The sequence below is a fragment of the Falco peregrinus genome, chromosome Z, assembly GCF_023634155.1.
Source record: "Falco peregrinus isolate bFalPer1 chromosome Z, bFalPer1.pri, whole genome shotgun sequence".
Classification (NCBI taxonomy): domain Eukaryota; kingdom Metazoa; phylum Chordata; class Aves; order Falconiformes; family Falconidae; genus Falco; species Falco peregrinus.
Window position 1 is genome coordinate 50,067,042 of NC_073739.1, and position 26,422 is coordinate 50,093,463.

Sequence of the window (26,422 nt, forward strand, 5' to 3'; positions counted from 1 at the left end):
TTACCATGGAAATACTACTTAGCTGTATGCTGTTGTAGTAAAACACAAGGACCTTTTTAGGATGTTCCACAAAATTCCTCAGTAAGTATATGATTTTAAGATTCGTTAGATCTCTTTTTCCTCTGTCAGTGAACAGCTTTTCACTCACACTGAAGTAAAGAATATCAGGCTATCAGGGCAGTCCTAAGAATTGAATATGCTATTAAAAGGTAACCTTCTTAATTTAAGCACTTAGTGGAAACCAACATAGTCATGTTTTCAGAAAAGATTGTGCAGGTTACAACCAAAAAGTCACAAACATGTTAAGACTTTTCTGGGTGAACTTTTGAGTGCACTGAAAGAAGCGTGAATACCTCATGCTGCACCAGGAAGGGACTTTTAATGCGTGGCTTATGATATTCAGTCACTGATATCTTAATAAGGACACATCTGTTTATGTCATTTTGCTGGTATGATAAAACTCATTCTTTTATATAGCATGTTTCGTCTTGAAGTCTTCTAAGCACTTGTGAAATCATACACTGCTGCAGATACTGTTGAATGTATTCACCTGAGAAACAGCATTGTTCATTAGCATATAGGAATTGAACCAATAGTTTAGCACAGAAATGTGAGGAATGCATTATTCACATGAAATCAGATGGGCAATTCAGGAATTTTTTGTGAGATTTGGCAAGAAGGCTAAAGTTAGTACTCTTGTCCTTACAGAAAACCCAACAGTGACACTCAAGTCCTTCTTTTATCTCTTATTTGAAAAAGTATGTGTCTAACAACATAAATGGCTTCTTGAATCCACCTAAAACACTGGCATTAGTTCACTAATGATACCAGAGGAGAAATCAGAAGTACTACAGAAAGCAACTTCTGTCAACTGTTTCCTTTAGCAATCTCTTTTAAAGAAAAAAGAACAAATTACAAATAGTGAAAAGTTTCATCCTCCTGCCAAGTGCAAGGGGGTTCAATAATCGATGATCTGATAGAATGTCAGATGTTTCCATGCTATTATTTCTCATATGGGTGCAAGTGCATTTCCTTTCTCTTAATGTAGAATTTTTTTTTTAATTTTTTTTTTTTTGCGGTATCATGAGGTCTGTCTTCAGTTTGCAAATGTTCTTACACACCCATGCAAAAATGCATGCTTTGTTGTGTTGTAAGTTACACATTTCTGTGCGTATCCTGACTTGTACTTCAAAAGGATGAAATTCACTGCTTATTTGTTTATTACATAATGTGCAGAATAAGACCACAAATCAAAATTGGAGATAATTTCACTGTCACTTGAAATGTTAATTCAGCAGCAGACTAATTCTTATTTGTCTGTGTGTGTGTTTTGAGAAGTGGTCGTGTATAGATAATTTTACTTGAAACAAATGTTGCAGATAAATGGAATAGTACAGGATAGCTTGTGAAAATTTCTGTCCATTGGTCAAAGAGTGTGTTTAGCAATTTAAAAGGACCTTTTTAGTATTTCTTGTTTTCACTTCTGTTTCAGCTAGGCCTTTCCAAAGCTATTATCCTCAGAGTGGTCAAATTACATGAAGTGGGTAAATGTCCACAGAGTTTTGTCATCTCATTCTAGTTAGTAGTTTTATAACTCATTCAATAGTCTTTAGATAAAAACATCTTACAGTCATTCTGTCTTGGGCCAAAGTAGAATCATGACTTTAAAATCTTCAGCAAGCCAAGTCTTCTTTAGCTGGAAGAACTTCCTTTTCGTCACTGCAGCCATAGGTTTTACTCTTAAGTAAAGAGAAACAAAGACAAATATTAAGATGTATGAGCAGTACAGTATGATACAGTGATTAAAAAGCATTGAGTATTCAGAAAACATTCATTCATGTCTTTAATCCAGTCTGAATTTATATGAACTTGGAGAAGGCAGTTAACTTCTTCGGACCCTATCTCATTCTGCAAGACTGAAGGTGGAAAGCTCAAAATGATCCAGATCTACTTAATTATTTTGTCTGGTAGAAGGTGTTACATCTGTTAACACTAATATTATTTACAGCATTCTTATGGCAAGTATTAGTAGTATTTTTTTTTTTAATATTAGCATTTTATTGTATTTTACTCCTTCCAAATGGTTGGTCTGCCCCCCCAGGTACACATATATATGCAGCACAACCTGCACACTAACAAAATCAATTTTCTAGCCTTTCCACCTGAGTACTTTGATGACACATCTGTTATGGTAGTAGCAAAATAACCATGTTACAAAAATACCATACATAAAGGGGGGGGGGGGGGGGGGAAGGGGGAAGTGTGTGTGTGGGGAGTACTTGACCTGGTTCCTCTTTAAGCAAATCCCATTCATTAGACCTTGTAAATAAAAAAGTCCCACATTCAGTCCCACATGATGAAGCCTATATAGCTGAAGTTCTTTGGAAGAAGAGCTTTTAGAAGAAAAATTGCACCCTTCACATTCTGCAGTATAAATGTCCTGTGGAGAGACATAGGACTGCAGTCCCTAGGCTTGCCAATTCCTTATCTTTTTTGAATGTTAAATTAATATTTAAAGCTATTTATTCAAAGTTGACTTAATCACTAGAATAGGAAAGATCAGACAAATCAGTTGCAAGAAGTGAAGTATGAGGAAACCAGAACTCTTTGACAAAGTATTCCTTGGAGTAAATGTGTTGAATGAAGCCAGCGAGTAAATGATAAGGGCCTTTGCGCTCTGGATGTAAGAAAGCAATTTATCAAGAGTACATGAACTCTCCAGTGACCATAAGCCACGAAGAAACCAAAGTAGAGGAGAAGTCCCTATAAAATTATTTTAAATGCTCAGAAAGTTTTGTTTTAAAAAAGCAGTGAGAAGCTTAGGTGCTGCAACATAGTCCATAAAATGGAAAGAAAATTCAATTTAAACATTGATACTCAGTAAAGTGTGTGATGTCATGTGCAATTCCATCATATTTAACTTCACAAGGGGATAAGTTACCTTCATTCTGCAAACCTCCCCTCCCCTCATCTCTATTCACATCACAGTGAATAACATGAAATTCACACAGAAGGGTAAAACGAACTAACCTGCTCAAGTAGCAGAGAATTCTTGACAGAATTTATGGTAAATCAGGGGAGTAAGTTTTAATGTTTTTAAAAGGCTGGAGTTCAGAGTGTTATCTGTTTGGTTTTTTCCCCCTAGAGGTTAAATCTCAAACCTTTAAGAGTCCAAATCAATTTTGCTTACCTTCAGTTTTGGTCATCAGTTAACCATAAATTTTCTGTAATTTCTTTATGAATATTGTAGTCTCTGGGGCTCAGCTGAGCACCCTTCTGCTGTAGGAATCACAGTTAATTGTGACCTTTGGAAACTAGGCCTGTTTTGGCCTGCATCTGTGAAAAAGAGTCGCTCGATGACGAGTGGTTTTTCTCAGGGGTCAGTACTGGGACCAGTGCAGTTTAGTATCTTCGTCAATGACGTAGACAGTGGGACTGAGCACACCCTTAGTAGATTGCCGATGACACCAAGCTGAGTGGTGCAGTCAACATGCCTGAGGGACAGGATGCCATCCAGAGGGATGGGCCCATGTGAACATTATGAGATTCCACAAGGCCAAGTGCAAGGTCCTGCACCTGGGTCAGGGCAACCCACAGTATCAATACAGGCTGGGAGATGGAGGAATTGAGAGCAGCCCTGTGGAGAAGGACTTGGGGACACTGATGGATGAAAAGCTGGACTTGAGCTGACAATGTGTGTTCACAGCCCACAAAGCCAACTGTATTCTGTGCTGCATAAAAAGTAGCATGGCCAAAAGGTCGAGGGAGGTGGTTTTCACCCTCTGCTATGAGAGGTGAGACCCCACATGGAGCACTGCATCCAGCTCTGGAGTCCTCAGCACAGGAAAGACATGGACCTGTTGGAGTGAGTCTGGAGGAGGGCCACAAAAATGATCAGAGGGCTGGAACACCTCTATTATGAGGACCGGCTGAGAGAGTTGGGGTTTCTCAGCCTGGAGAGGAGAAAGGTCTGGGAGAGAGCCTTTCAGTACTTAAAGGGGCTTATAAGAAAGATGGGGACAGACTTTTTTTGTAGCAACAGGACAAGGAGTAATGATTTTAAACTAAAAGAGAGTTGTATTAGATGAGATATAAGGAATAAGTTTTTTTACGATGAGGGTGTTGAAACACTGGAATAGGTTGCCTAGAGAGGTGGTAGCTGCCCCATTCCAGGCAACATTCAGGGTTAAGGTTGGATGGGGCTCTGAGCAACCTGATCTAGTTGAAGATGGCCCTGCTTATTGCAGGGGGGCTGAATGAGATGACATTTAAAGGTCCCTTCCAATGCAAACCATTCTGTGATTCTATGACTCTGTGAATCATCCACGTGATACTCCTCTGGAGAATAAGTGCATCTGCCAAATTCATTATGTTTAGATAATCCCTTGGGATAGTTTTCTTGTCTTTTCTTTTAGCTCTTCTCTTATACTTAATTCCTTTTGTTTCAGCCTTGGACAAGCTTAGTACTCAGCACCTCTACCACCCAACCCAAGTGGAGATTGTGCAGTCCAATGTTGTGTTTGACATCAGCAGTCTGATGCTTTACGGTACTCAGGCTGTGCCTGTGAGGCTGAAGATACTACTTGACCGACTCTTCAGTGTACTGAAGCAAGAGGAGGTGTTGCATATTCTACATGGCTTAGGCTGGACACTTCGAGACTACGTTCGAGGCTACATCCTTCAGGTAGGAAATAAAGCAAAGTATGTTTCCAAACCCAGTTAACTAGTGACCATGCACCCAAAGAGGTAGAAGGATATGGAGTAAATTTAGTGTGGCATGTTGAAGACTAATGATGATGTTGGCAAAATAAAATACTTGATTTTTCCTAAGCTAAAAATATGCGCGTTCCTTCGTACCGTTAGTATTTATTTGTACTTGCTTACCCTTATTGTAGGAAATACCTTAAATACTGCAAATACTGAAGTTAGCTAGCTGCATGCCTGATTTGGTCAAAGGCAACTGGCAGGTTTTCAAGGGCTACTGTTTGACTTAAGAAACTAAGATCCAAGTCACCAGCTCCTTCATCTTTTATTTCCTTCTTTAGCAAAGTATCTTATAATGTGTAGATAAAATGGGAGTTGTGATCATGGTTGTGTTGGGAAGTATCCTTACAGGATAATGTATAAACAGGAAAATCCTGTTTATAAGGCCATTTCAAAAAGGTGGCTTTAAATAAAATGTTATATACAGATTGGTTAAGATAAGATAAGCAAACAAAATATAAAATAAGTAAACAAGAGATGCACAGGCTTGCTTTATGAGTATGGTCATGGATTCATATAGTTGCTTATCTGAGGAATTTCATCATCTGTGGGTTCCAAAGTGAGTTATCACATTTTATAGACTATCTCTGATTAAGAATCTAATGCTATGTTTCTTAGTTCTGTTAATTGCTACTGACTTTGTGGGAGCTCTGCATCATCTAGAAGTCACCCAGTTATTGAAGTGGACATGGCTGAAAAACTTCAAAAATTCTAGTTTCTGATTTATTTCTTTACTTTCTTAGGCAATGACAGCGTGCTTGGCCCTATACAGAAAATACAGGAATCTTTATTCCTGCTCTGAGGAATTCTGACTGTATTTTTTAATTCCTCTTCAATTTACTGTCTTTCATGAGAAAGAAGTAAATTAGCCTTATGTAATTATATGGAAATCTTCATGTTCTGCATTCTTAAATATTTTCTTAAATGCTCCATACACAGATTTTTTCACAGAAAAGTGTTCTGAATTGTAGAACAGATCTAGAGAAAGCGTAATATAAGGTTATTACTTTAATAATGAGATCCTATTATTCTTATGAGGCTGTATAAAGAATGGAGCTCTTTAATTGTTTTAGGATTCTCTCAGGCATCTATTTTGTAAAAGCTGAATGTTACACATATTCAAATACAATAGAATAATTTTTTTCCATTACCAGTCTAAAACTTACATGTAAGTATATACCCATTATATTTAAACAGTAGATATCTAAAGATTTTTTTATTATATATATGGATGGATATGTATTTATATGTATTGCATTTAATAGGTAATTTAGATACAGATCAATAAAAAGATTAGAAATATGTACTGTAATGGCATTGTATGCATATTGCATCATATTTTAGATTCCTGGATTCTCAATGCTACTGATCAACAGGGCTGAAGAAATAAAATTTGCAGAGGCATACATGTAAAGAAATTCATCCTTTCTAAGATATAACATCAGAAAATTGCTGTTTACAAAATGTGATTAATAGGTGTATTATATTATAAGTATAGAATGTAATTCAGTGTCCCTTACAGACAAGACAACTTACTGAAATCAGTAGTTTTCTTGTTTGGAAGGGCATAGAATCAGGCTCATATTGATTTTGTTTTAAGTATCTGTTGGAATGATCTTCATATATGCAAGAATGTATTGTAATATAATTACAAAGAGTTTTATACAGAATGAGATTGTGACCTGTAAAGGCCTATAATACACCATCAGGTCTGAGTTCAGTTTATCTGGCTAAAGCTCAATCACATCGTAGCCCGCAAGGCATGAATTTTGCCATTACTACATTCAACAACAATATATTGAATATTATGTCAGTTAACAGAAAACAATTACCAACGGAAGTTAAGGGCAACCATTACAGTCTTGCCACATATTGACTTGGTTAGCACTCAGCTGTGGATTGTGTTGGTGGATGAATGAAGACCTATGTAGGTGTAGTCAAGCCTGCCTGTTAGTTTAGCTCTAACTTCAAAGAATCACAGACTGGTCAAGGTTAGAAGGGATTCATCTTGTCCAACCCCTGTCGCCAGGCAGCACCACCTAGAGCTTATTGCCCAGGACCATGTCTGGATGGCTTTTGAATAGCTCCAAGGATGGAGCCTCCAAAAACTTCTATGGGAAAAAAAAATGCATTTTGTTTCCATTAAAGCTAGGAAGTTGAGTATATAGCAGAAACTGCTTAGTAAAACATATATGAAGAGAAATCTTTGGAAAATTAACCCAATCTATGATAATAAAAAGGTCTTGTTTCAAAAGTAACTCTACTGCATCTATCTGATAAAAAGGAGAAAAGAGACACATGCAGGGAAATTTGAAAGGAAAAGTGTGATAACAGTAGAACAGTGAAAGTACCTACAGAATTACAGGTAATGCCTCCTTCAAGCAAAAGGTGTTGTTCCATGAAACTTGTCATTATAGAACTGGAATTCTTCACAGAATTGTCTGAGGCATGCAAACTCAGCTTTTCCACACAAAAAGCTTCTGACAAAATGCTGTGAGCCTCCTATAGCAGAACTAGATGTATCAAGTACCAAAATAAACAATCCAGAATATCACAGAGTTATGGTATTGTTGGTAGACTGTCATGCAGTGAATTTAGAAAGATCTGACTCTCAGTCTGGAAATATAGTTCTTTTTTAACTTGTTTGTGCAAACCTGTCTAAGTTACAACCTAGTCCAGGCAGTGCTGGGAAGTTTACCATACATTCATACATATTCATTGTACATCAAATACACAAATATATATGTCTAGGAAAATGTATAAATTTGCTATAATGCTATAGTTAGAGAAGCATAAACCAGTAAACTAGCTTGTTTGTTTCTGTTCTGATAAAAATAACAATTTTAACTTGTAACTTGACAAAATAATGGTTATCGCGGTTGGGGGGGGAGGGGCATGAATGGCAAAGGAAGTTTAGTAGCTTTGGGAACACTTGCTCAGAAATACAGAACTTACTTGGAACGTACAGACCTTGTACTCTTAAGTCTCTTCTGCAAGGACTACGAAAAGTACCAGAACAGGAAAACGGAATGATTGTGACAGATCCCAGAATACTTAACCCTGGTTCAGGTTCCAGTATACAAGAGATTTTACAACCTGGTACAAAGTTGGTGGTTTATGTCTTGGGAAGGTCTGAGACATCAATCTGTGCTGAATTTTCTCTTAATCATGATGTAAATGTGAAAATACTTTTAAACATTTTCCCTAAATGTAGTTTTCTGAAAGGTGGGGAAAAAAAAAAAAAGGATCTTACGGCAGATTTATTCTTTCAAAATCAATTATTTTAGTATTTCCAGATATTTTCTTTTCTGTTCAAGATCCATTACAAATCTCCTCTTCCCATGAAAAAAGAAAATACTTTTTCTCAGTAACTTTTGAGAAAAACCTCATCATTGGCTCCACTCAAGAAACAAGAGAAACGGTGCCTTTCCGATTTATGTAGGAGTGATGCAAGGTGGGTGGGATTATTTGTAATACCCTTATTTGGACTAATAATATTTCTAAATAGCAAATTAAAAAGCAGTGGACAGAGAAAAATGCAGTATTTATTGCTGCATTTGGTGGATGCATTAATGGAGCACAAGAAGTGAAGGAACCCTGAAGCCAGCCGAGGTAATGTGATACACCACCTTTCGCATTTGGGCACAGTCACAGCATTGCCAGTAATGGCTGAAAGGCATTAAGACCTGGCAAGCTTTCTCTGGTCTCTGTGCAATAAACCTAGTTTCTGGTGAATAGATACCTATCTTTGACATGTCAGTGAGTGACAATTTGATCAGCAGTCTCACCAGATTGCTCACAAGATTAACGATTTGGAGAAGGAGTTGTTCTCTCCTCTTTAGAAGTAATCCCCCAAAAAAGCCATACTGCATAGGGAAGCTTCCTGGACTGTGTCTGCTCCATGGGCATCCAGAGCACTTCAGTTTCTGGGCTTGTTTATCTGGTACCTATCTCAAGGAACTAAGTTACTGTATTCGGTGTGGAGCTGTTGGTGAGCCTGTAGGTTTTCTTTTTGGGAAGGGCCAACACAACAATTCTCTCTACATGATGAGAAATAATTCTGTCAACAACCGTAGCTGTTTTGGATCAGATTCTGCACCTGCTACTCAAATAGATGTGATTAGTGGCTCTATTGATAGGGTGAAGTTACTTTTGCTATAAAGAACAGCTCAGATGTGAGTAAGTCTCCAGCCCTGGTCTGGTTCCAGCTGAGCTGAGTGAAGAGGTAACTTTGCCAGCTGTTCTCCTCTGCTCCACCACCAGGATAATGCTTTACCCTGCCCATTTGCTAGTGTAGCTACATGTGTAATCGCTCCCTAGCCAGGTTCTCTCTAAACAAGCCAGGGTAGAAAAGTCTTCCTGCTAAACATATGCAAGTTAACTCTGATTATTCTGAGGGGAAGGGGCTAGAGAGCAATTATGCCACTAGCAGTGAACAGCTGGGGCATTCAGCTTTTACACTGGTCCAGCTGCAGATGACAGGACATGTGGCCATAAACTGACTCTGCAAATAGTGATTCAGTGTTTTGAGTAACAGCTCAACACTTTTGCAACTGTTTTGTGATCAAATAGTTGTATTCCCTTAGTGCAAAAGAGGAAAATAAATATTGTCTTTACAGTGCAAACTAGGAAGCAGAGGCACAGAAAATTGGCAGAATCAGGCAAAGGGGCTAGACCTAGGATTCCCACTCTTTACCATTGTTCCCTCAAAAAGAGTAGATTATAGTCAGTAGCTCATAGGCAGTGTCTTGGCTGCCAGAGTCTCTGGTGCCACTCACAGCTATGAGCAATAAAAAAAAAAATAATCCATAAAACCAAAATCAAAACTAAAGCCAGCTGGAAGAGTATGGGTAGCCTGTTGGCCCAAAAGGTGACTCACTGACAAAAGTTCATGCACTGGACTAATCCTAAATGAAGGTTTTTTCCGTGGCAATATCAATGCAGAAATTCAAAATCATTAGATAACATTTTCTGCTTTGGGAAGACTGGAAATGGGAGTGTGATACATTTCCTGCCTCTGTGGTTTCACTGTCAAGACTGCTAGTTTTAAAAGTAAGACAAAAATCTGAAATTAATGACATCCTCTGCCACTGCTGACTTGGGCTTGTGTGCTTCTTTGCCCACAGATCACCAACACAATCCATACTTTATGAATTTAGTTAACTCTTCAGATGATGATCAAGAGGGACTGTGGTTTATCCTCCTATTGCAGCACTGGTTCTGTAGGGCTAAAACAACTGTTGAGCAAGAACAGCTGTTTCAGTCGCTGAAGTCAGCTAAGAATAAACTCTCAGAAGGAAATTCAGACATTTTCTCAAAAGACAACATCCCATTAACTAAAACAAACTAATTCAAATTGTGAAATACATAGTGCAGGTTAAATAATCCACTTCTGAAATTTTAAAATAAAAATTTGTTAGATACATTCTCAAATCACATGCTCACACGTATTGATGTTATACTTGACTGACAATTCCTCAAATTTTGTAAAATATAGTTGCTCTTGGTGGAATGGGTTGTTTTCATTTGCTATCCTAGTTTACCGGAACCAGATTGTTCATGAACACCATTCTTACCCCCAGATTAGGTCAAGATATTTGGGGAGAGACCTTAGAAAGAAATTCGAGCATCCTTAATAATAATGCTCTTAATTTCTTTTCTGTTCTTTCTCTGAGTAATCCCTTAGTACCTCATCCCTTCTAAGCAGGTGAAATATTAAACATATGCACAGATGAAAATTGCTTTACTGTTCTTAAAATTAAATATTACCCACCATTGGCTTGTCTGTGGAGGATTTCAGAAAAGCATGGGTTCTGTTGCTGTCTGACCTCTTTTAGAGACTCTAGAGTCTCAGTTTTCCAATCTGTACTCATTTGCCTCCTTTTAAGATATTTGAACTTTTGTTACAGAGCCCAAGTGCAAGGGCTACTTAATTATACAGCTTGTCAAACAGCCTCCATTGGAAAGAATATTAAAAAGAATTATTTAATTAAAAATATTAAAAAGAAAACAAACAAACATCAGCTCTGAGGAGATCAGCTTTTCCAAGGTAGACAACTGGTGTCAGGTCATTGTAGTGATGATATACTTTCAGTTCAATGTAGTCTGCTATGATCACAAGTCACGTGAAGTTTCTATCATGGTTTATTTTTTTTTCCCAAGCGCCATCAGTTGATTTACTGTTTTTTTCTTTTCTAACAAGAACACCTTTAAAGTGTTGGTATGCTCTATTATTCATGATGAAGAAAATTAAGAGAAATAGTCTATCGAATTCTGATATGGATGGAAAAAAAAAAGTTTAGTCTTGCAGCCCGGTGAAAGTTTGATGACAATTATGCACCATTAGTACAATAAAAAATATGTTTTGCATGTGAAATTTGTGCATTTATTTAATTGAGAATGCTTCTCATTTCTCATTGGTCTGTTTGTCAATCTCTTAATTAATACTTTGAGCTTGTTCAGCTGTTACCATTGGAGGACTTCCATGCATTTTAAGCAGCATTTACTTAGTCTTTCTATGTCTCTATGAGTAGTATGGCCATTTTTTGCATAGAAAAACTGATGCAGATAAAGGTTAAGAAGTTTATCTGGTGAAGACTGTAACAAAGCCAAGGTACAACCAATGTCTTTCACATGTAAGGTTGTATCTCCCATAACTTCCACCCACATTTAATTACTTTATAATGAACAGAGAGTTACCATTTTACAGCTTTATTTACCTCTTTCAGCCTTGTTAGATACATTTCTCTCTTGTGTTTTCTTTTCTCCCTTGTAATTATTGTTTAACACTAACATACATCCTTTTGTTATGACATTATTTTTCAACAGTGGCCCTCAGAGCGACCAAGGCTCAAAGATGGGTAACATTTATCGAGACTTCTACTCTCTCAGTACAGATGGGATTTAAATCTGGGTCTCTTTAGTATGTGCCTTGCCTTTTTCTTGTTCTTTGTGCCTGTCTGTTTACTCCTCCCTCTCTTTCTGCTCCAACTTTGATATTCTGTTGCCATTGCCTCCCACCCACCCCCCTGCCCCATTTTTCTTGCTTATCTTCCCTTTTCAGCCTCACCTCAATTTCACTGCCCCTCCTTCTCTGATTTTGCCACTTTAGCACAAAGAGATGGAAAGGGTGTGTTAGATGAGGTGTCCATCTCCTGAGTTTTCCATTCTTCCCACAACATCACTGCATGCTAATATTTGCAGCTGTGACCGTCTGGAAGAGTTTCTCTTCTCACATGTGAGCCAGTTTAGCATGACTCCCCTGCACTTCTGTGGAACAGAGATTCTCTGCTATGCCTCTTGCTCTTTTGCATTCATCTTAGCTGTACTAAGCTAGGAGTGACTATCCTGTGACAGCTTTAAACAGAGGATAGAAAAAGCTCAGATAAACCTTTAAGGACTGAAGAGGGAGACAGGAAACATCACAACAGCTGAGCCAGAGGGAAGCATTTGGGGTGGGGTGGGGGGATGGGGGGTGGAGGTAGTTGTGCAAAGCAGTGCCACTTGTTCTGCGGTGTGAAGTACTTTCAGATTTCCTCTGTATCTATATTCTCTGTATTCATCTCCCTGCTTTTTTGGTGCCGTACCTCTAATAGTAACATGCTAGTAATCACACTAGTACTGCATGACTTTATTTATCATGATCGTTAGCACTTGAACTGAGAAAGAGTAAAAATAATGTCCAAAGAGTTTGATGGCTCTTCTGAATGCCACCAGGACAAGTTACATGACAACAGATGTCTCAGTAACATGCAAAGATCATTTGGATTTCCAGAATATGTGCAGCTGGAGAGCTGTGCTATTGCTGCTCTGTGTCTTGCATCTTGCAGGGGTAATGAAGCAGAGGGCTGTATAACCCCTGGTGATCAGCAGCGGTATACATGATGCTAGTTCTTAATGACTACGATGAAATAGTCAGTCTTTATAACCATAGTATTTCCCATGGCTTAGAAATGCGAAGATGGCCTTTTTAATGGCAAACATTTTTGGCTGTCAAAGGCCAAAAGGAAAAAAAGAGAGAAAGAGAAGGAGCACGCGAGAGAGACTTTTGTGTAGCTGTGTTTCTCCTATCTGGAATGTATACTGTTTACAGTACTGGGGGTGAGAAGCCGTGATTCCACTGACTGATGTAGTTTCACACAGCTGGACACAGCTACTGGGATGCAGAGCATGGAAATGGCTGTTACTGAAGGTCTGTCAGGCATATGCCGGGACTGTGTGTGCTTGCTTTCTAAAATGGAGCCGAAAATCTCTTCACCTGCCAAGGCTTGAGTTCATGGTCCTGTGTTTCTCTTGTGATAGCTGATGAAATCACAAACACCTAAAGCAGAGTGGGGGATGCAGGAGGTGGGAGGAATAGTTCACTCCCTAGGCTGTTTTAGGTGTGAGTGATGCCATCAAGCATTGCAGGAGAAACACAGCCCTGAACTTGGGTCTTGGCAGGTAAGCCAAGGAGGAAACTATTTCCAGCTTTCTTGCTTCAGAATGTGTTTGAATTTCTATTAACCGTTTATGATCACAGAAGTTTTTCCATGAAATATGTATATATGTGTGTGTATATATGCACCTACTTAAATAATCTATAAATTTTATTTATAGATTTTGAGTGTGTATGTTTGTGTGTGTTGAAAGTCTCTGGTTTTGAGACTGATTGTGAATGAGGGGAAGGGAGAGAAGAGCTTTCCTCCTAGCCTGGAAAATAATTTTTCTTGCTGACAATGCCATGCTGAAACCTGTATCGGAACATATCCAGCACTATGTCAAAGAAATACAACCATTGAGTTGAGGATGGGGTCTTGGGGTTACTGTCCATCTCAATTTTCTTGTAATAAATGCAGTGACCTCTTATAAAATAAAGAAAACAAAAGGGCATAAAGCTATTGATTGCAGGGAAATGTGTGTCTGCATGTGGAGGGGAGAGAGTTGTGCCAAGAATCCAAGGAATTAACATCAGTCTTCTCACAACATACAGCTCAGATATTAGAACTTCTGCTTTTTATAGACTACTCTCTTCAGAGAGGACCTTAGGCTGAATTCAAATCATGGCTCTGGAGGTGATAAGGTTGTGATATTAACCATTCAGCTACACATCAATGGAGAATAATTAAATTGGAAAGTATGGAGTCCAAACCATGACACGCTAATGGATTTAAGATTATTCCTAGTTTAGACACCTTTTGCTCTGAGTATAGAGGTGGTTTTGATTGTCTGTGTATCAGCACTGGCTTCAAGCACTTCTGAAATTTAGGCCCACAGACACTTAGGAATCAGGAAGGGCCACAGAGAATCAAACTTGTCATCTGTCCAGCATCAGTTGACCAAAGGATCTCAAGAGGACTTCTTTCGCTTGCAGCACTGATCTTTCAACGAGGTGCTAGTGCCTGTCCTGAGCAATAACAAGGAATAACAGTGAAGTGTGAGTGACTCTTATTAGGAGGGGTAAATGTCATTAGCACTTAATGCTGCCTTCTAGGCAGTAAGAGCACAGCGTGGAATGTAGACAGACAACCCACTTTTACTTATCAAGGTACATTTTGAATCTAATGAAGATGAACTCTTATATTTTAATTAAGAAATTTAGGGTTTTTTTCTGTGGTGAAATATCTTCTGTGATTTGGTTGTCATTTTGCACCATGTCCTAGAATTCTGAATACTTACGGTGAAGCCAGGAAACGTGTATTAGTCTACTGGCTCTAATATATTAACTAGCTGCATGAGTCCTTTGTGCTTCAGCTTGATTTCTCTCCTCCCCCATGGCTTTTACAAAATGTTCTAATCATCCCAATTAATACTTGGATGTTGTTAATTAATGTTTATGAAGTGCTTTGAGATCATCTAATGAAATAGAATGTGTAATTATAATTGTTCTTTAGTCAAATTCTGAAACATCATCACCACTGGCACAGTAGTTTCAGTAAATTTTTCTGTAATAATCTTTTTAGCAAATGGAAGAAGAATTATCTGTTTCATTTCTTTCATTTTTACCTTTTATAGTAGGCAAGGTATGTCTGTTTATATCCAGCCTTGCTGGATTCTTCATGATGTATCTTGCCAGAATTGCACCCTGAAGTCTTACATTCCTTCTGCTGGAGAGGGTGTGGAAACCTGTGTTGCTGACTGACAGTCATCCTGCAGAGAGGGAAGTCACTTGTAGGACAGGTGGATTTTAAAGACTTCTGGCCCTGTATATATTGGCCTGCTGGGTTTTGCTTGCGTCTGTAGAGGTTGCCTACTGGATATGGTACTAGAGTTAACACCACTACATTTTTATCCACACTGTCTGGAGACTGCAGGTCTTTAACTTCTGTCCAAGTTGTCATATGGTGCGGACAAATAGGAATAAAGGAAATGAACCTGCTCATCAGGTTGCTTGCAACTTACCTTATGTTGCAACAGGCTTTCAATTAAAACAGAATGGCTTTCAGACTATTTGGACATAGCTAGGACAATGCATGGGCAGCTTGACTCTGTTCAGCTCAATATATAGCTGAATTAGTGCCTGGTGAATGGCTTCAGAAAAGGATAGTCACTATAGAAACTCAGCATATTAATATGAAGCACTTAGTATTACTAGCCTCAAAGATATGAAGGTCATAAATTCAGATTCAGAATATTGGGGAACTGGTTTAAAATATTAGAATTAATATAATTTATTTTTGATTTCCTTTTTATGCTGGAGAGAGTTAGGTGTGTATTTTCAAGCTGCTTCTTCCTGTTCTGAAACCTACCATAAAAAAAAATGAAAAATGAAACCTTCTTTAGACAAAAAGAAAATCAACACAAGAATTCCAGGAAGCAGGTACGGTAAAAAACTCCCACCTTGTAATATCAAGAGATTTTGATAAAATTGCAAGAATTGGCTATTCTTCAGTAGCATGCCTAAATACTAAATAAAACATGCTGTGTAATGTTACAATCCACAGAAATGCTTTTTTCCAACGCATCTCTTTTAGAAAGAACTCCACAAAACAAAATTAAACTTAGTTTTAAAGAATTTAATTACTACTAATTCAATCACTTTCCGTATTTAAGCTGGTTTCTTCCTGATAGGAGTTTTTCAAACAGTACCACGGGATGCAAAACAGAGCTCTTCTCTTCTCTTTGGTAGACTCAAAGAGTTGCGAGGTAATGGATGTAAGTCCCATGACATCCATTTTCTGCCACAGCTGAAAGCAGAGATATGTTTCTGGGGAGGAAAAAGTATGAGGAATTAATAATGTCTGTAGCAGATTGCTCACACAATACATTTGTGGTGAGGCTGCAGAGAACCTGCGCGTTACAGAAAGAAGCTGTTCTTATACAACAAACCAGCAGAGGTGGTGTGGTCCAGAGATACAATGGCAGCTGCTTATGATGTGCATGCCATCTCTGACCTGGTCACTTACAGCCTTCTTTTGGAAGCTGTGGCTTGAGGAGTCAGTGTTCCCTCAGACACATACAGCTAGCAAGTTGATTTTACGTGATGAGCTTTAGGTGCACCTTGAAAGAGTAAGTTTCTCATAATGACTGCTTGTACATACGCTTGGAGCCTGGCACTTGAAGTGTTATGAACTGAACAGCCCTGTAGCCCCATATATATTTGTTACTGTGTTACAGTACAGTATTGCATATAGTATTAATACAGTCCTATAACAATTATTAAAGGGAAGGTTGTTTATTCTGGTATCTGTTCAGCTGGAATGAAGAGTTAGCTCTCTCATTGTATCAGTACAACCATTTTTATTAGTCATGGAAACATTGTGACATGAGTAACCTGAGCTTTAAGCTTTTCCTGGAGTCACAGAAGTAATAAAAAATGAGGGGGCGTATGTTGGTTTTTTGGTTTTGGTTTTCTTTTTGTGAGTAGTAATTTGCAGGATCAAATAGATCAATGAAAATACAGTACATTAGCATGGAACTCCTTGTTATATCGATGCTAAGATTTGTTTGGAGCAGGATAAAAATGTCAATGCAATAGAAAGTTTTATAGGCTTTGAAGAACTTGTGAGAATTTAAATGTGAGACCATTTGAGGTGCTTCAGAAGTGCTTCAAACTGAAAATTTGAAATTAAAGTATACTTATACTCCCATGCCTGAATAGTAGCTTCAGTAACATAGTATGAGTTTCCCTTACTAGTCACACCAGACATTAGATGTGTGTCTGTAAAGCCTTCCCCCATCACCAGTCTGCTTTGCATTGCAGTACTCTGGAAGTCCCTCTCTACAGTACGCAGTTTCACTTTGGCAGAGTGTTTGCCCTCAGTTCACACAAGATAATTGTACTGGAATTTCAGCAGCTACTGCACTGTACAAAAGTCCTCATTTTTTTTATCCAGCCTTTCAAATGAACAGAACTTGTATAACAATGCTCTGTGTAACTGTTTCCAGCTTAGTTCAAGAGATGGGAAGGTAGGTTCTGCAAATATGTGAAGTCTCTGTATGCTTTGTGTATGTGGCCACGTAGTGGAAAGAGACCAGTAGTTCATACACTGAAGAAAAAGCAACGCTCATCCCTTTTGAGGAACCAAAGAAACTATACTAGGGAAATGTCAGGAAAGAGATTATAAAAATGCAGGCCAAAAGAGTTCTTAGCTTATTGGGCATTAGAGGCATAAAGCTACAGGGAGCCAAACTGAGTTTGTTACCCAAAGAACTGTGCAGCCGCTGTCAGAAAGTGGGTCCTGATTCTGCAGGGTGCATAAGCACTACCCAACTTTAAACTTAATTTCCATGACTTCAACAGGGATCTGCACACATGTAGAGCATAATGTTAAGCTTAGGCTTGTATATTTTTCTGAATTGGGGCCTCAACAAATGTATGTGTGTCAGCTTGGTCAGCAGAGGTCACAGAACAGTTCTCTTTCTGTAAGCATTGCACTTTAGTTGAAAAGGAATGAATGGCAGATTGTGAGAATTGTATGAGAAAGAATGTTTCTCAAGGTCTCCAAGTCAGTTTTGTCATGTCCATGAAGGGAGCCTCACTAAAGGAAGGTCTTAACTTTGGTCCAGGTTGCTGCTCTTTTTCTTTCCTGCCCCAAGCAGGAGTTCTGTGGGGTAGGTGCAAGAAACAATCAGTAAGCACAAAGTCCTTAGCCATCCCCTCCCCAGTGTCCATGGGTCAGGTATGGGTAGCTGCTACACCCCTGATTCCTTTCCCTTCTAGCTGGGCGTCTGCAGACTGCCCTCAAGTGCAGCTTTTTTGACTGATTGCAAGGGAGCCAAGACTGCCCAGAGTGCTGAGCTGATTACATACTACAGGCAAATTAAGAGATGGGTTTCTGTTCCCTTTGAAATGTGTGGACACAATTTACCAAATATCCTCTGTGAAAAAGAGGAGGAGGTTTGCAAAAGTGGTTGTTAGTACACGTTAATACATGTTATATGTACTTGCTAATGCATGACTGACAGGTAATGTGAAGAACACAGCACAGCTAGGGATCAAACACAGAGAAGGGAAGAGTCCTTAAATGTTACATTTCCAACAGCCTTTGGCATGTTTAGAAACCAGCCTTCCTTCCTAGTATCCTGGCCTTTTATTGCTATTGGCAGCTTGTCCTTTGTGTCATTCAAGAATTTATATTAATCCATAAAAACCAAATAGTTCTGCATTTTGTCTGGAGGAAAACAAGAGACTTCTGCTTTAGTGGGTGGACTCACTTGGTGTGTGGAGTTGTAAAGAATACACTGTTGGACGTATGTTGTGCAAAGTCCTCGGAGTATTAATTCTGACTCAGTTACACGGTAAATAATGTTGACTGATATAAAACAAACACTCATGGTTTGCACCATATGTTTTATAATAATTTTTGAAACTTTGTTTGTTTGGGTTTTTTTCTGGAAGTTAGCTGACAGATAGATACTTGATTTGATTCTTTTTACATATACGGTTATTTAAAAGTAAGTTATAGTTTTACTTTTTAAGCATGGTAGCAGCAGGCATTGATACCACCATGCAAACTTGACTATTAAAATCTGGGCTTCCAAATTCATAGATCTACCTCTGAAGAAACAGTAAAAAAATTGACATTTTGTTTTCCATCTATGAATATAAGGAAAAACCCTGTCCTTTAAAGGCAGACTCTCACACTGTGTCTTACTTTACAAGCATTGGAACCACTTGTGCAGTAAGGCACTATTTAGTTGAAATGGAGATATCAAAACCAAATGCCCCTTGTTCACTCTAAATTCCATGCTTTTTGACAGTTAAGCATAGTGAATTAACTTTTCAAATTTCACTCCTGAAATTCAACTTACATTTCCTCTGCCATTAGCCCAGCTCCTCTAGCATGTCTCTGTGTAAGCAAAAATAAATTTAAAAGTAGGAGGGAAGAGAAACAAGGATTTAATCAATAATATCTGGGTATATCAGTGTAGATAAAGAGTTTTCGGAAGGCTGTAATGCTGAATCCCACCTATATTCAGTTGCTGAATCTCTCACTGTACCTTCAGAAATGATTTTGTGACTGCTTGACTGTTTTATGCCCAAATGTTAAGTTGTGTGAAAACTAGTTTCCACTATGTGTAGTATTTAATTAAGATAACTGTAATGACCAATTGTTAAGATGAAAGGGGTAACTGTCTCACTCAACTTTGGCTATATATTTAAATATTGATTCACAGTGTGAGAAGTTCAGACACTGAGGAATCATACCAGTTGTCCATGAGAACTGGAATGAAACAGATGAGGAAAAATAATTAAATCTTATGAAGAGTGAAAGCAAGTTATGAGTAAGCTTGGCCAAGGCAGCATCCACCCCCAACATACACACATACACACACACGCATGCGCAATATGCACACATGTTCTTGTGCGCACAGACACACACACACACAAAGTTATTTGCCTTTTAGTGATGTTCACTTTGGAACGCCTGAACTGAAAGATCTGGAGATTTGGACCCGGTCCTGCAAATAGTTACAATGCTGACTCAGTTTATGTCCTTGTATTTTAAAGCCTCAGAAGCTTTTTGAAGTGTGAACCTTTTCTGGCTTATGTATCTCCTCCAGAGCATGCAAGAGCACAATGCCCCTATGGCAAAGAAATGAGAAGTAGCAGTAACCATAGATATAAACAGTTTCTTCCCTCCACCTTGGAGGAATCCAGCTGTTGCCGACTAGCCCTCTTTTTTTCCTACCATTTTGCAATCTGTTTCAGACTGCATTTCAAGAAAAACTGAATTTAGAGCCTAAGCTTTTAGTTTGTTACCTTTTCTCCCCATACTTTTTTTGTTTAAGATTAGCTGTTTGACACATTTTGTTGGAGGTCAAAAATGTCACTTTCTGGTGAGACATCTAGTGCAGCGATTCCCAGCCTGTGATTTAGGGAAGCCTAGAAGTCAGCAGAGCACCTGCTTACTGTCTTGGCACCTGGCTGGCCTTGCTGCTATTGAACTGCTCGGTAAAAGAAGCTATCACATTCTTTCTTAGCTTTTCTATTCTATGTAAGCAGTTACTGCAGACATGTATCTTTACCATGGGATAGGAAGAGGCTCAGAAACGGTTTCTTTCAGGATGATGTTCACATTATGAAAACATTGCCAAAATCGTGATGTGGGTTTCTTGGTTTGGTTTTTGCTTTTTTTTTTTTTTTTTTCTTTTGCTTCTGCTTCTCTTAGTGCAGGATTGTACAAGGGGAACAGATTTAAAAGATTTTTGTCTAGGCCACTTTTAATATACTCAGTAGTACAACACTTTATTCCTTTGGGAAAAACTGAGTAACTATATTATTGTGAGTATTGTAAGAATATTATATTATAAGCTTGACAATGTGGCTTTCAAACTTGGGAGGGTGCTGGAGATAGGAGAAATTATCTCCACAATAGAAATACATTATTTCTCATATCAAAAGAAAACTTCTTCGAAAACATTTCCTTTGCTTATTCCCTCCCCCCGGCCCATTTATTCTTGTCAGTACAGGACACATTCAGCATCTGTTCTCTTGCAAAAGCCCTCAGGAAAAATTAAAAAGCTGTTCTTGCAAATTCAACATTATTATTAAGAACCATAATTTACCTCATGGTTATCTCAGCCCTTCTCTAGCTCTTATCTGCACTCTGTGATGACATTGCCTTCTTGAGCAAGGCATAGTTCCAGCCTCGTCTCATCTCTCCCACCTTAATTTGTACCGATGCATTGCAGTTTGGTGACAGGCAGTTGTTCGTGCTTGAATAACCCAAGATTTGAATTCTACAGTTTGTGGCATCCATGTAATGCTTAGCAGTGGGTACAGCTGTTAACTATTCGCTTATAAATAATCTTTTTCCCCTCTCAACCTGTCTCCCAGGTAGTGTACCTGTCACCATTAATAAGTCATCGGTAGCTCCCAGGTGATTTGGCCCATCACTTGTCATTCACAGTGGAGTGCTGCTCTGGCCTGCTATTGAAGCTCACACAAGCTCCTTCAGCTATTCACTCATCCCAGCAGCTGCGCCGTTCCATGTTCCTGACTTGCAGGAAATTGCACTGATGGGTTCCACCGTTAGGCTCCTTAATTGTCCCTTCTCACTGCTGACTGCACACCAAGCCTTGCTTTGGGAAAGTATAATGTTGTCTGTTCCAAATTGTTACAAATTGTTTTAAGTCAGCTCTCACCCGAGGTCATTGATTTCGCTGGAAGTGTAACTCTGGAGCTTGTTTTGACCAGTGTATGTAGCAGTTATGTGCATGCATCTATGTAATACTAAAAAGTTTGTCTGTTTTATTTTTACTGTGGTATTAGCCTCACTGATGTGCATGTTCCAGAAATCAGGACAAAAAGACAACTGAGACTGTATTGATTACCTGTTCGGGCACGGGAAGGGGAGGGAAGGTAGAAGTGACTTTGATTGCCACCTTGCTATAAAAGATTAATTTTTTACTCCATTACTCTGCATAACAGAATAGTTGTTCCTTCTCTTTGAGAGTGATATGAGAGGATGCTTCCTTTCCTAAGGAGCCCTGGCTGGGGTATTATTGTTACCCGATCCTCTTGCTTAGTAGAAACTTACTGTAAGCACGGTGCGGTCTGTGGACAGGAAATCATTCAGGGTCAAGGCAATAAAGAGACAGGTCTCGTGAGCAACGATAGTGCTTCGCAGAGTTGCTCTGAAGTGTAATGATACATAGGTAGCTGCTGTATTAGTTTTGTAGCTGTTGGATTAAGACAGTTTCTGCTTTACCTGTTTCCCAAGTAGAAACTGGGCAAAGTAACTTGCACCATTTAACAACTGTATTTATGTTAGTAGAGATAGTACTTTGTCTGAGCTGATTGGTTGAATTAACTGCTACTGTAAAGGTTTTCTGGGTATACTTCTAACAAGTCCATGAAAATTGGGATTTTTCAGCAGGAATGGCACTGCAGGAATGCCCTTGGGGAAGGCACTACTGGGAGAAAGTGCCTGTGCTATTTGTTGGGATGGTTAGTACGCAGCAACTCCAAGAAGCAGAGATCCCATGCAAAAAGACCCAAAGGTGAAACAGTCCCTCCAAACTCTTTTAAAACTCTAAACCTCTGATTGTATGGAGGCACATAGTTAATGGAGGAGTACTACTGATCCCTCACAGGAATGCTGTGCTATGTGTGCTTAAGGGTTTTCATCTGGGCTACAAGTTGAGTAGTAACCTCCAGTGAGGAACACCAAGTTAGCAGACATGACTTGCCCGAAGTAACACTTTAGTGAGGTCAGCCAGCAGTGGAATAGTTGACCCCTAATTACAAGATCTTGTAATACTCATTGCCCAACTGACCAGCTAGATTGCTGACTCTATTGGGTTAGGAGCAATTCCACTGCATGCAGGGAATCAGCATAGCAGGTATGTACCACTTAATTTGAGGATGCGATGTAGAGAGTGTGTTGAGGTGATACTGGCCCTGTACGGAAAGGGAACTTCACCTTATGAAGGACCTAGCACGGATCTTCCTTTTGGGCATCAGTATACTGGACTATTCCACTCTCATGGGGCTCCTGCTTGGAAGCTCTTCTTTTTGTAGGAGTAAAAGCTTCTTCCTCACAATTAATTATTAAGTGTTCCAAGGCTCTATTATATATTTATATGTTCTTGAGAGCTCTTTTCTTACATGCTCTCTCCCCCCCCCCTCTCTCTCTCTCTCTCTCATTGGTGTTATAATGTCATTCTGATAGCTGTTCACTCGCTTCATTTATCTCTGTCAGCTTCTGGTCCTGTCACCCAAACAAAAGGACATTGTATTGCAGAGGGGAACATCAGAGACCAACAAGGGCTGGAGGCATTGTAAATTAATGGAAGACTACTCTACTTCTAACTCTAATAAAAGAAAATTCTATATTGATTTGGAATATTGAGATTCCACTTGAAGTTTTAGAAAAAAATTACATTACTGTAGACTAACTGTCCTGGTGTTTTGAGGATCTCTTTAGGTACAGAATGCATTCCTAGGTTTTTGGCTCCATTTGTTTCCATCAGGGAGAAAATTGTCTGTCCCCAAGTTTATTACAAATTTATTTTCTTTTCTGCTTTCCTCTCTGTCACACCTTTATTTTTTCTTGCACCTCTGCTGGTGTGAGTAGCTGCTGCTCAAAGAAATCTTTGAATGTAGACACACACATGTACACTTTATATTGACTCACATTCTCCTCTACGTCTTCAGCAGATGCTCTCAAAAAGCACTTGGGCATCGCTTCTCAGACAGTAATGTATGTTGCTGGTTTGCTTTATTGCTCTGTCTTTAGACCAAAGAGCTTGCTTTCGGCTGGATGCAGTGGGGTTAAAAAAAAAAAGTTAGTGGTTTGGCACTTCCCAGCTGCTTCTCAGGAGAATATAAAGTGCCTGTGGATCAGGTCCAAACCAGTGGATGTTTAAGAGGAGGGAAAAAAGCTAGCTGAAGAGCAACATTCTTGTGTGACTTCGTTACCTTCTGTCGTGTTAAAAAAAATTGTTTTGCTTTACAGTTTTAAACACTTGAAAAAAGTTAGAAGCACCAAATGACCTCCAGGCCTGTTGGCTCTCCAGACTCAGTTTATCAAGTCTCCTCCGCCTTTTTCCCTGTAAAAATCCAGAGTGAAGTGTGAAAAGCATCAGAAAGTCTCATTTGTGCCAGTGCAGCCTTTTAGTTGCTTGCCAGCACCTTCATCTCTTCATATGTTTCTAGCTAAGGTCTAACATGGAACAAAAACCCGACAGCAATAGAGACCAGATGCCGGTATTTCTTCTCTGTCACTTGGCTGCTGAGCAGATGGAATTTATATCAATCGGGCATGCTAGGAGGAAGAGGCTGTGGCAGCCAACATGTGGAACTGGGGCTGAGTGACATTTTTGCTAATGTTTTGTCCTTGTAGAACATTATGCTTCCTCTTTGCTTATGAGCTGTGGTTTTCCTGACTCAGATGAGGTTCCAAGCCCAGCTGGAATGGTTGTCTGCCCACCGCCCCCCTTTAAGGGAGTGCTGGGAGCGACAGAGGAATAGTGGGGCCCTGCACAATGGAGCTCTTTATAAAAATACCTGACATCTGCATGCAATGCACCAAATCATCTTAGCTGAGCAGAGAAATTCACTGGGCATTACCAGTCACTTTTTGTCTGTTTTTGTATGCTTGTTTGATTTATATAATGAGTGAATGCCTCTGGCAAAGGAGTACTTTGAGCATATTATTGAACAGGAGCAATTTTCCAAGAGGTATTGTCATACATGGTCTCAAAATAAGAGTATTGGGGGGCGGGAGGCAAAACAAGATTTATTTTTTGTGTTCAGTCACCTCTTGGGAAAAAACAAACTGAAAAGCAAAACCTCAAGAAAACTTCATAAAGCATGAATGACTCCAGTACCCACTTGGTGAGGCCATTCTGCAAGAAGAGATCATGTACTGCAGAAGTCGTAGAATGAATGTGGGCAGGGAAGTTTTGGAAAGTGATATCAAGATTACCTATGCACAAAAAGTAAGTTCCCAATGGGGTTGCCAAAATCAGCAAAGAAACAAGGCATTTGGAGGCAGTTCATTTCAAAAGTAGGAGAAAAAAAGAAGTTGCGGAGGGAGTGCCATGGTTGTGTGGTTTCTGTTCTAGCTCTGAAACTGTTCCTCCTCCACGTGAGCAGCAGTGTGATTAGTAAACAGAGAGCTTCTTGTGAGTAAGGAGCTGCACAAATTGGACTTCAGTATCAGGAATTTATGGTTGTGCCCCTGTTAAATGGTTATAGTCACTTGTGCAATTAATTTTAAGTCAAGCTTAGACAAAGTATTTAAAAGTAAAATAAATAACAGGACTTGAGCACTTTAATTTGACAGAATTTGTTGTGCTCTTTAGCTGGGGAGTGGTGCAGGAAACACGAGTTTTTGGATCCCTGAAGACTTCTGTTTGACCTGCATGTGTCATCCTAAACTCTCCAGCCAGCCAGCCTCCCTTCATTTGAGAATGCTTTTGTAGCTTGTCAATTTCTCTCCTGATTCATCTGGAGGGGTCACTAGGGAGTTGGTGTGAGGTGTTACCTCCTCTGTCATGTTGTGAGTGAACTGTCTGAAGGCAGCTTTGAGCTAGTTTAAGAATGGAGGGTTGAACGCATCCTCTAACTGCAGCCTCGTAAGTGCTGTAAGGCATTCGCTTCCTGCTTGAACTGCTAACTCCTCCTGGAGTTTTGCACAGGCCCAGTGTTTTGCATACTGGCCCTGCCAGTTACGTGGAATCCAAGATATTCAGCAAATCAAGTCAGGTAACAAGTCACCATGATGTACGTTTTTTGGTGAACATGAATTATAGTGGCTTCTTTTTATAAGACAACATGTATTTCATAGCACAGCAGTAAAGCAGTGTCTGTTAGGTGCTAGCAAGACAAGCTGAACTTCCGTGCAGCCCAGTGCAGCAGGTGGGGCCACATGCACATTAGGCACAGTCACACGGTGTCTTGCATGTCATCGACTCAGCTACATTTCATTGCAGTGTGAGCGTGAATAGCACCTCCTAGAACCAATCCTTCTCTTCTTTATCTTCCTTTATCTGGCAGTGCTCTTTACTTGGTCGAACTGAGACCTTAGTAGACTAATTTTTTAGACTTCCTCAAAGTATATCCATTTGTGACCAGGAAAATATTTGCCTTTTTTTTTTTTTGTTGGGGTTTTGTGTTGGGTTTTTTTTTTTTTTTTGTTCTCTTCTCTAGTCATTATGAGAGAACATGTAATCAATAAAACACTTTTAAATCTGATCTGTAAAATGAAGTTGGAGGAAATTATTACAGAATTCTCGTATGCTTCTCATTGGGGGAGGGGGGGGATGCTTCTGATAAGTACATTTCCACACTGTTTTTGTCACATTAAAATATGGGAGGCAAAAAAATTCCTTGGGGTAAAACCATATTCATGATTAGACTGATTTCTAATCAATTTCATCCTGTGATGTTTCAGAGTCACATAAGAATAGGAGAAAGGAGGAATTATCATACCTCATAGACTTTGCCAGTAAGTTTAGAATTATTCATAAAGAAATAGCAATAGGGAGCAGGCTGGATGTATGGCTCTGATTTTTCCCTTGAAGAATGGGATGCATATCTTGACTCCCACCTCCTGAACTCTTGCATACACAGAGGTAAACAAATGAGCTTTGTACGTGCCATTGCAGTAAAATCCATAATTCTCCACAAGGCTGGAGGAAATACTTTTTTTTTTAATTTAATTTTTTTCTTTTTTTTCTTAGAGTAAAATCAATTAACCTGTGTTTGTGACAGTACATTAGTAAC

The 26,422-nt window shown here is 39.1% G+C and overlaps 1 protein-coding gene across 1 annotated transcript in view; it reads left to right on the plus strand.

Moving 5' to 3' along the window:
- The window catches only part of BNC2 (basonuclin 2), a 232,683-nt gene that overhangs the window by 129,946 nt on the left and 76,315 nt on the right, over nucleotides 1-26,422 (plus strand). Inside the window, exon 3 of the mRNA XM_005241621.3 lies at nucleotides 4,449-4,684. Coding sequence (XP_005241678.2) covers nucleotides 4,449-4,684 — 236 coding nt within the window. The remainder of the gene's footprint in view (nucleotides 1-4,448; nucleotides 4,685-26,422) is intronic.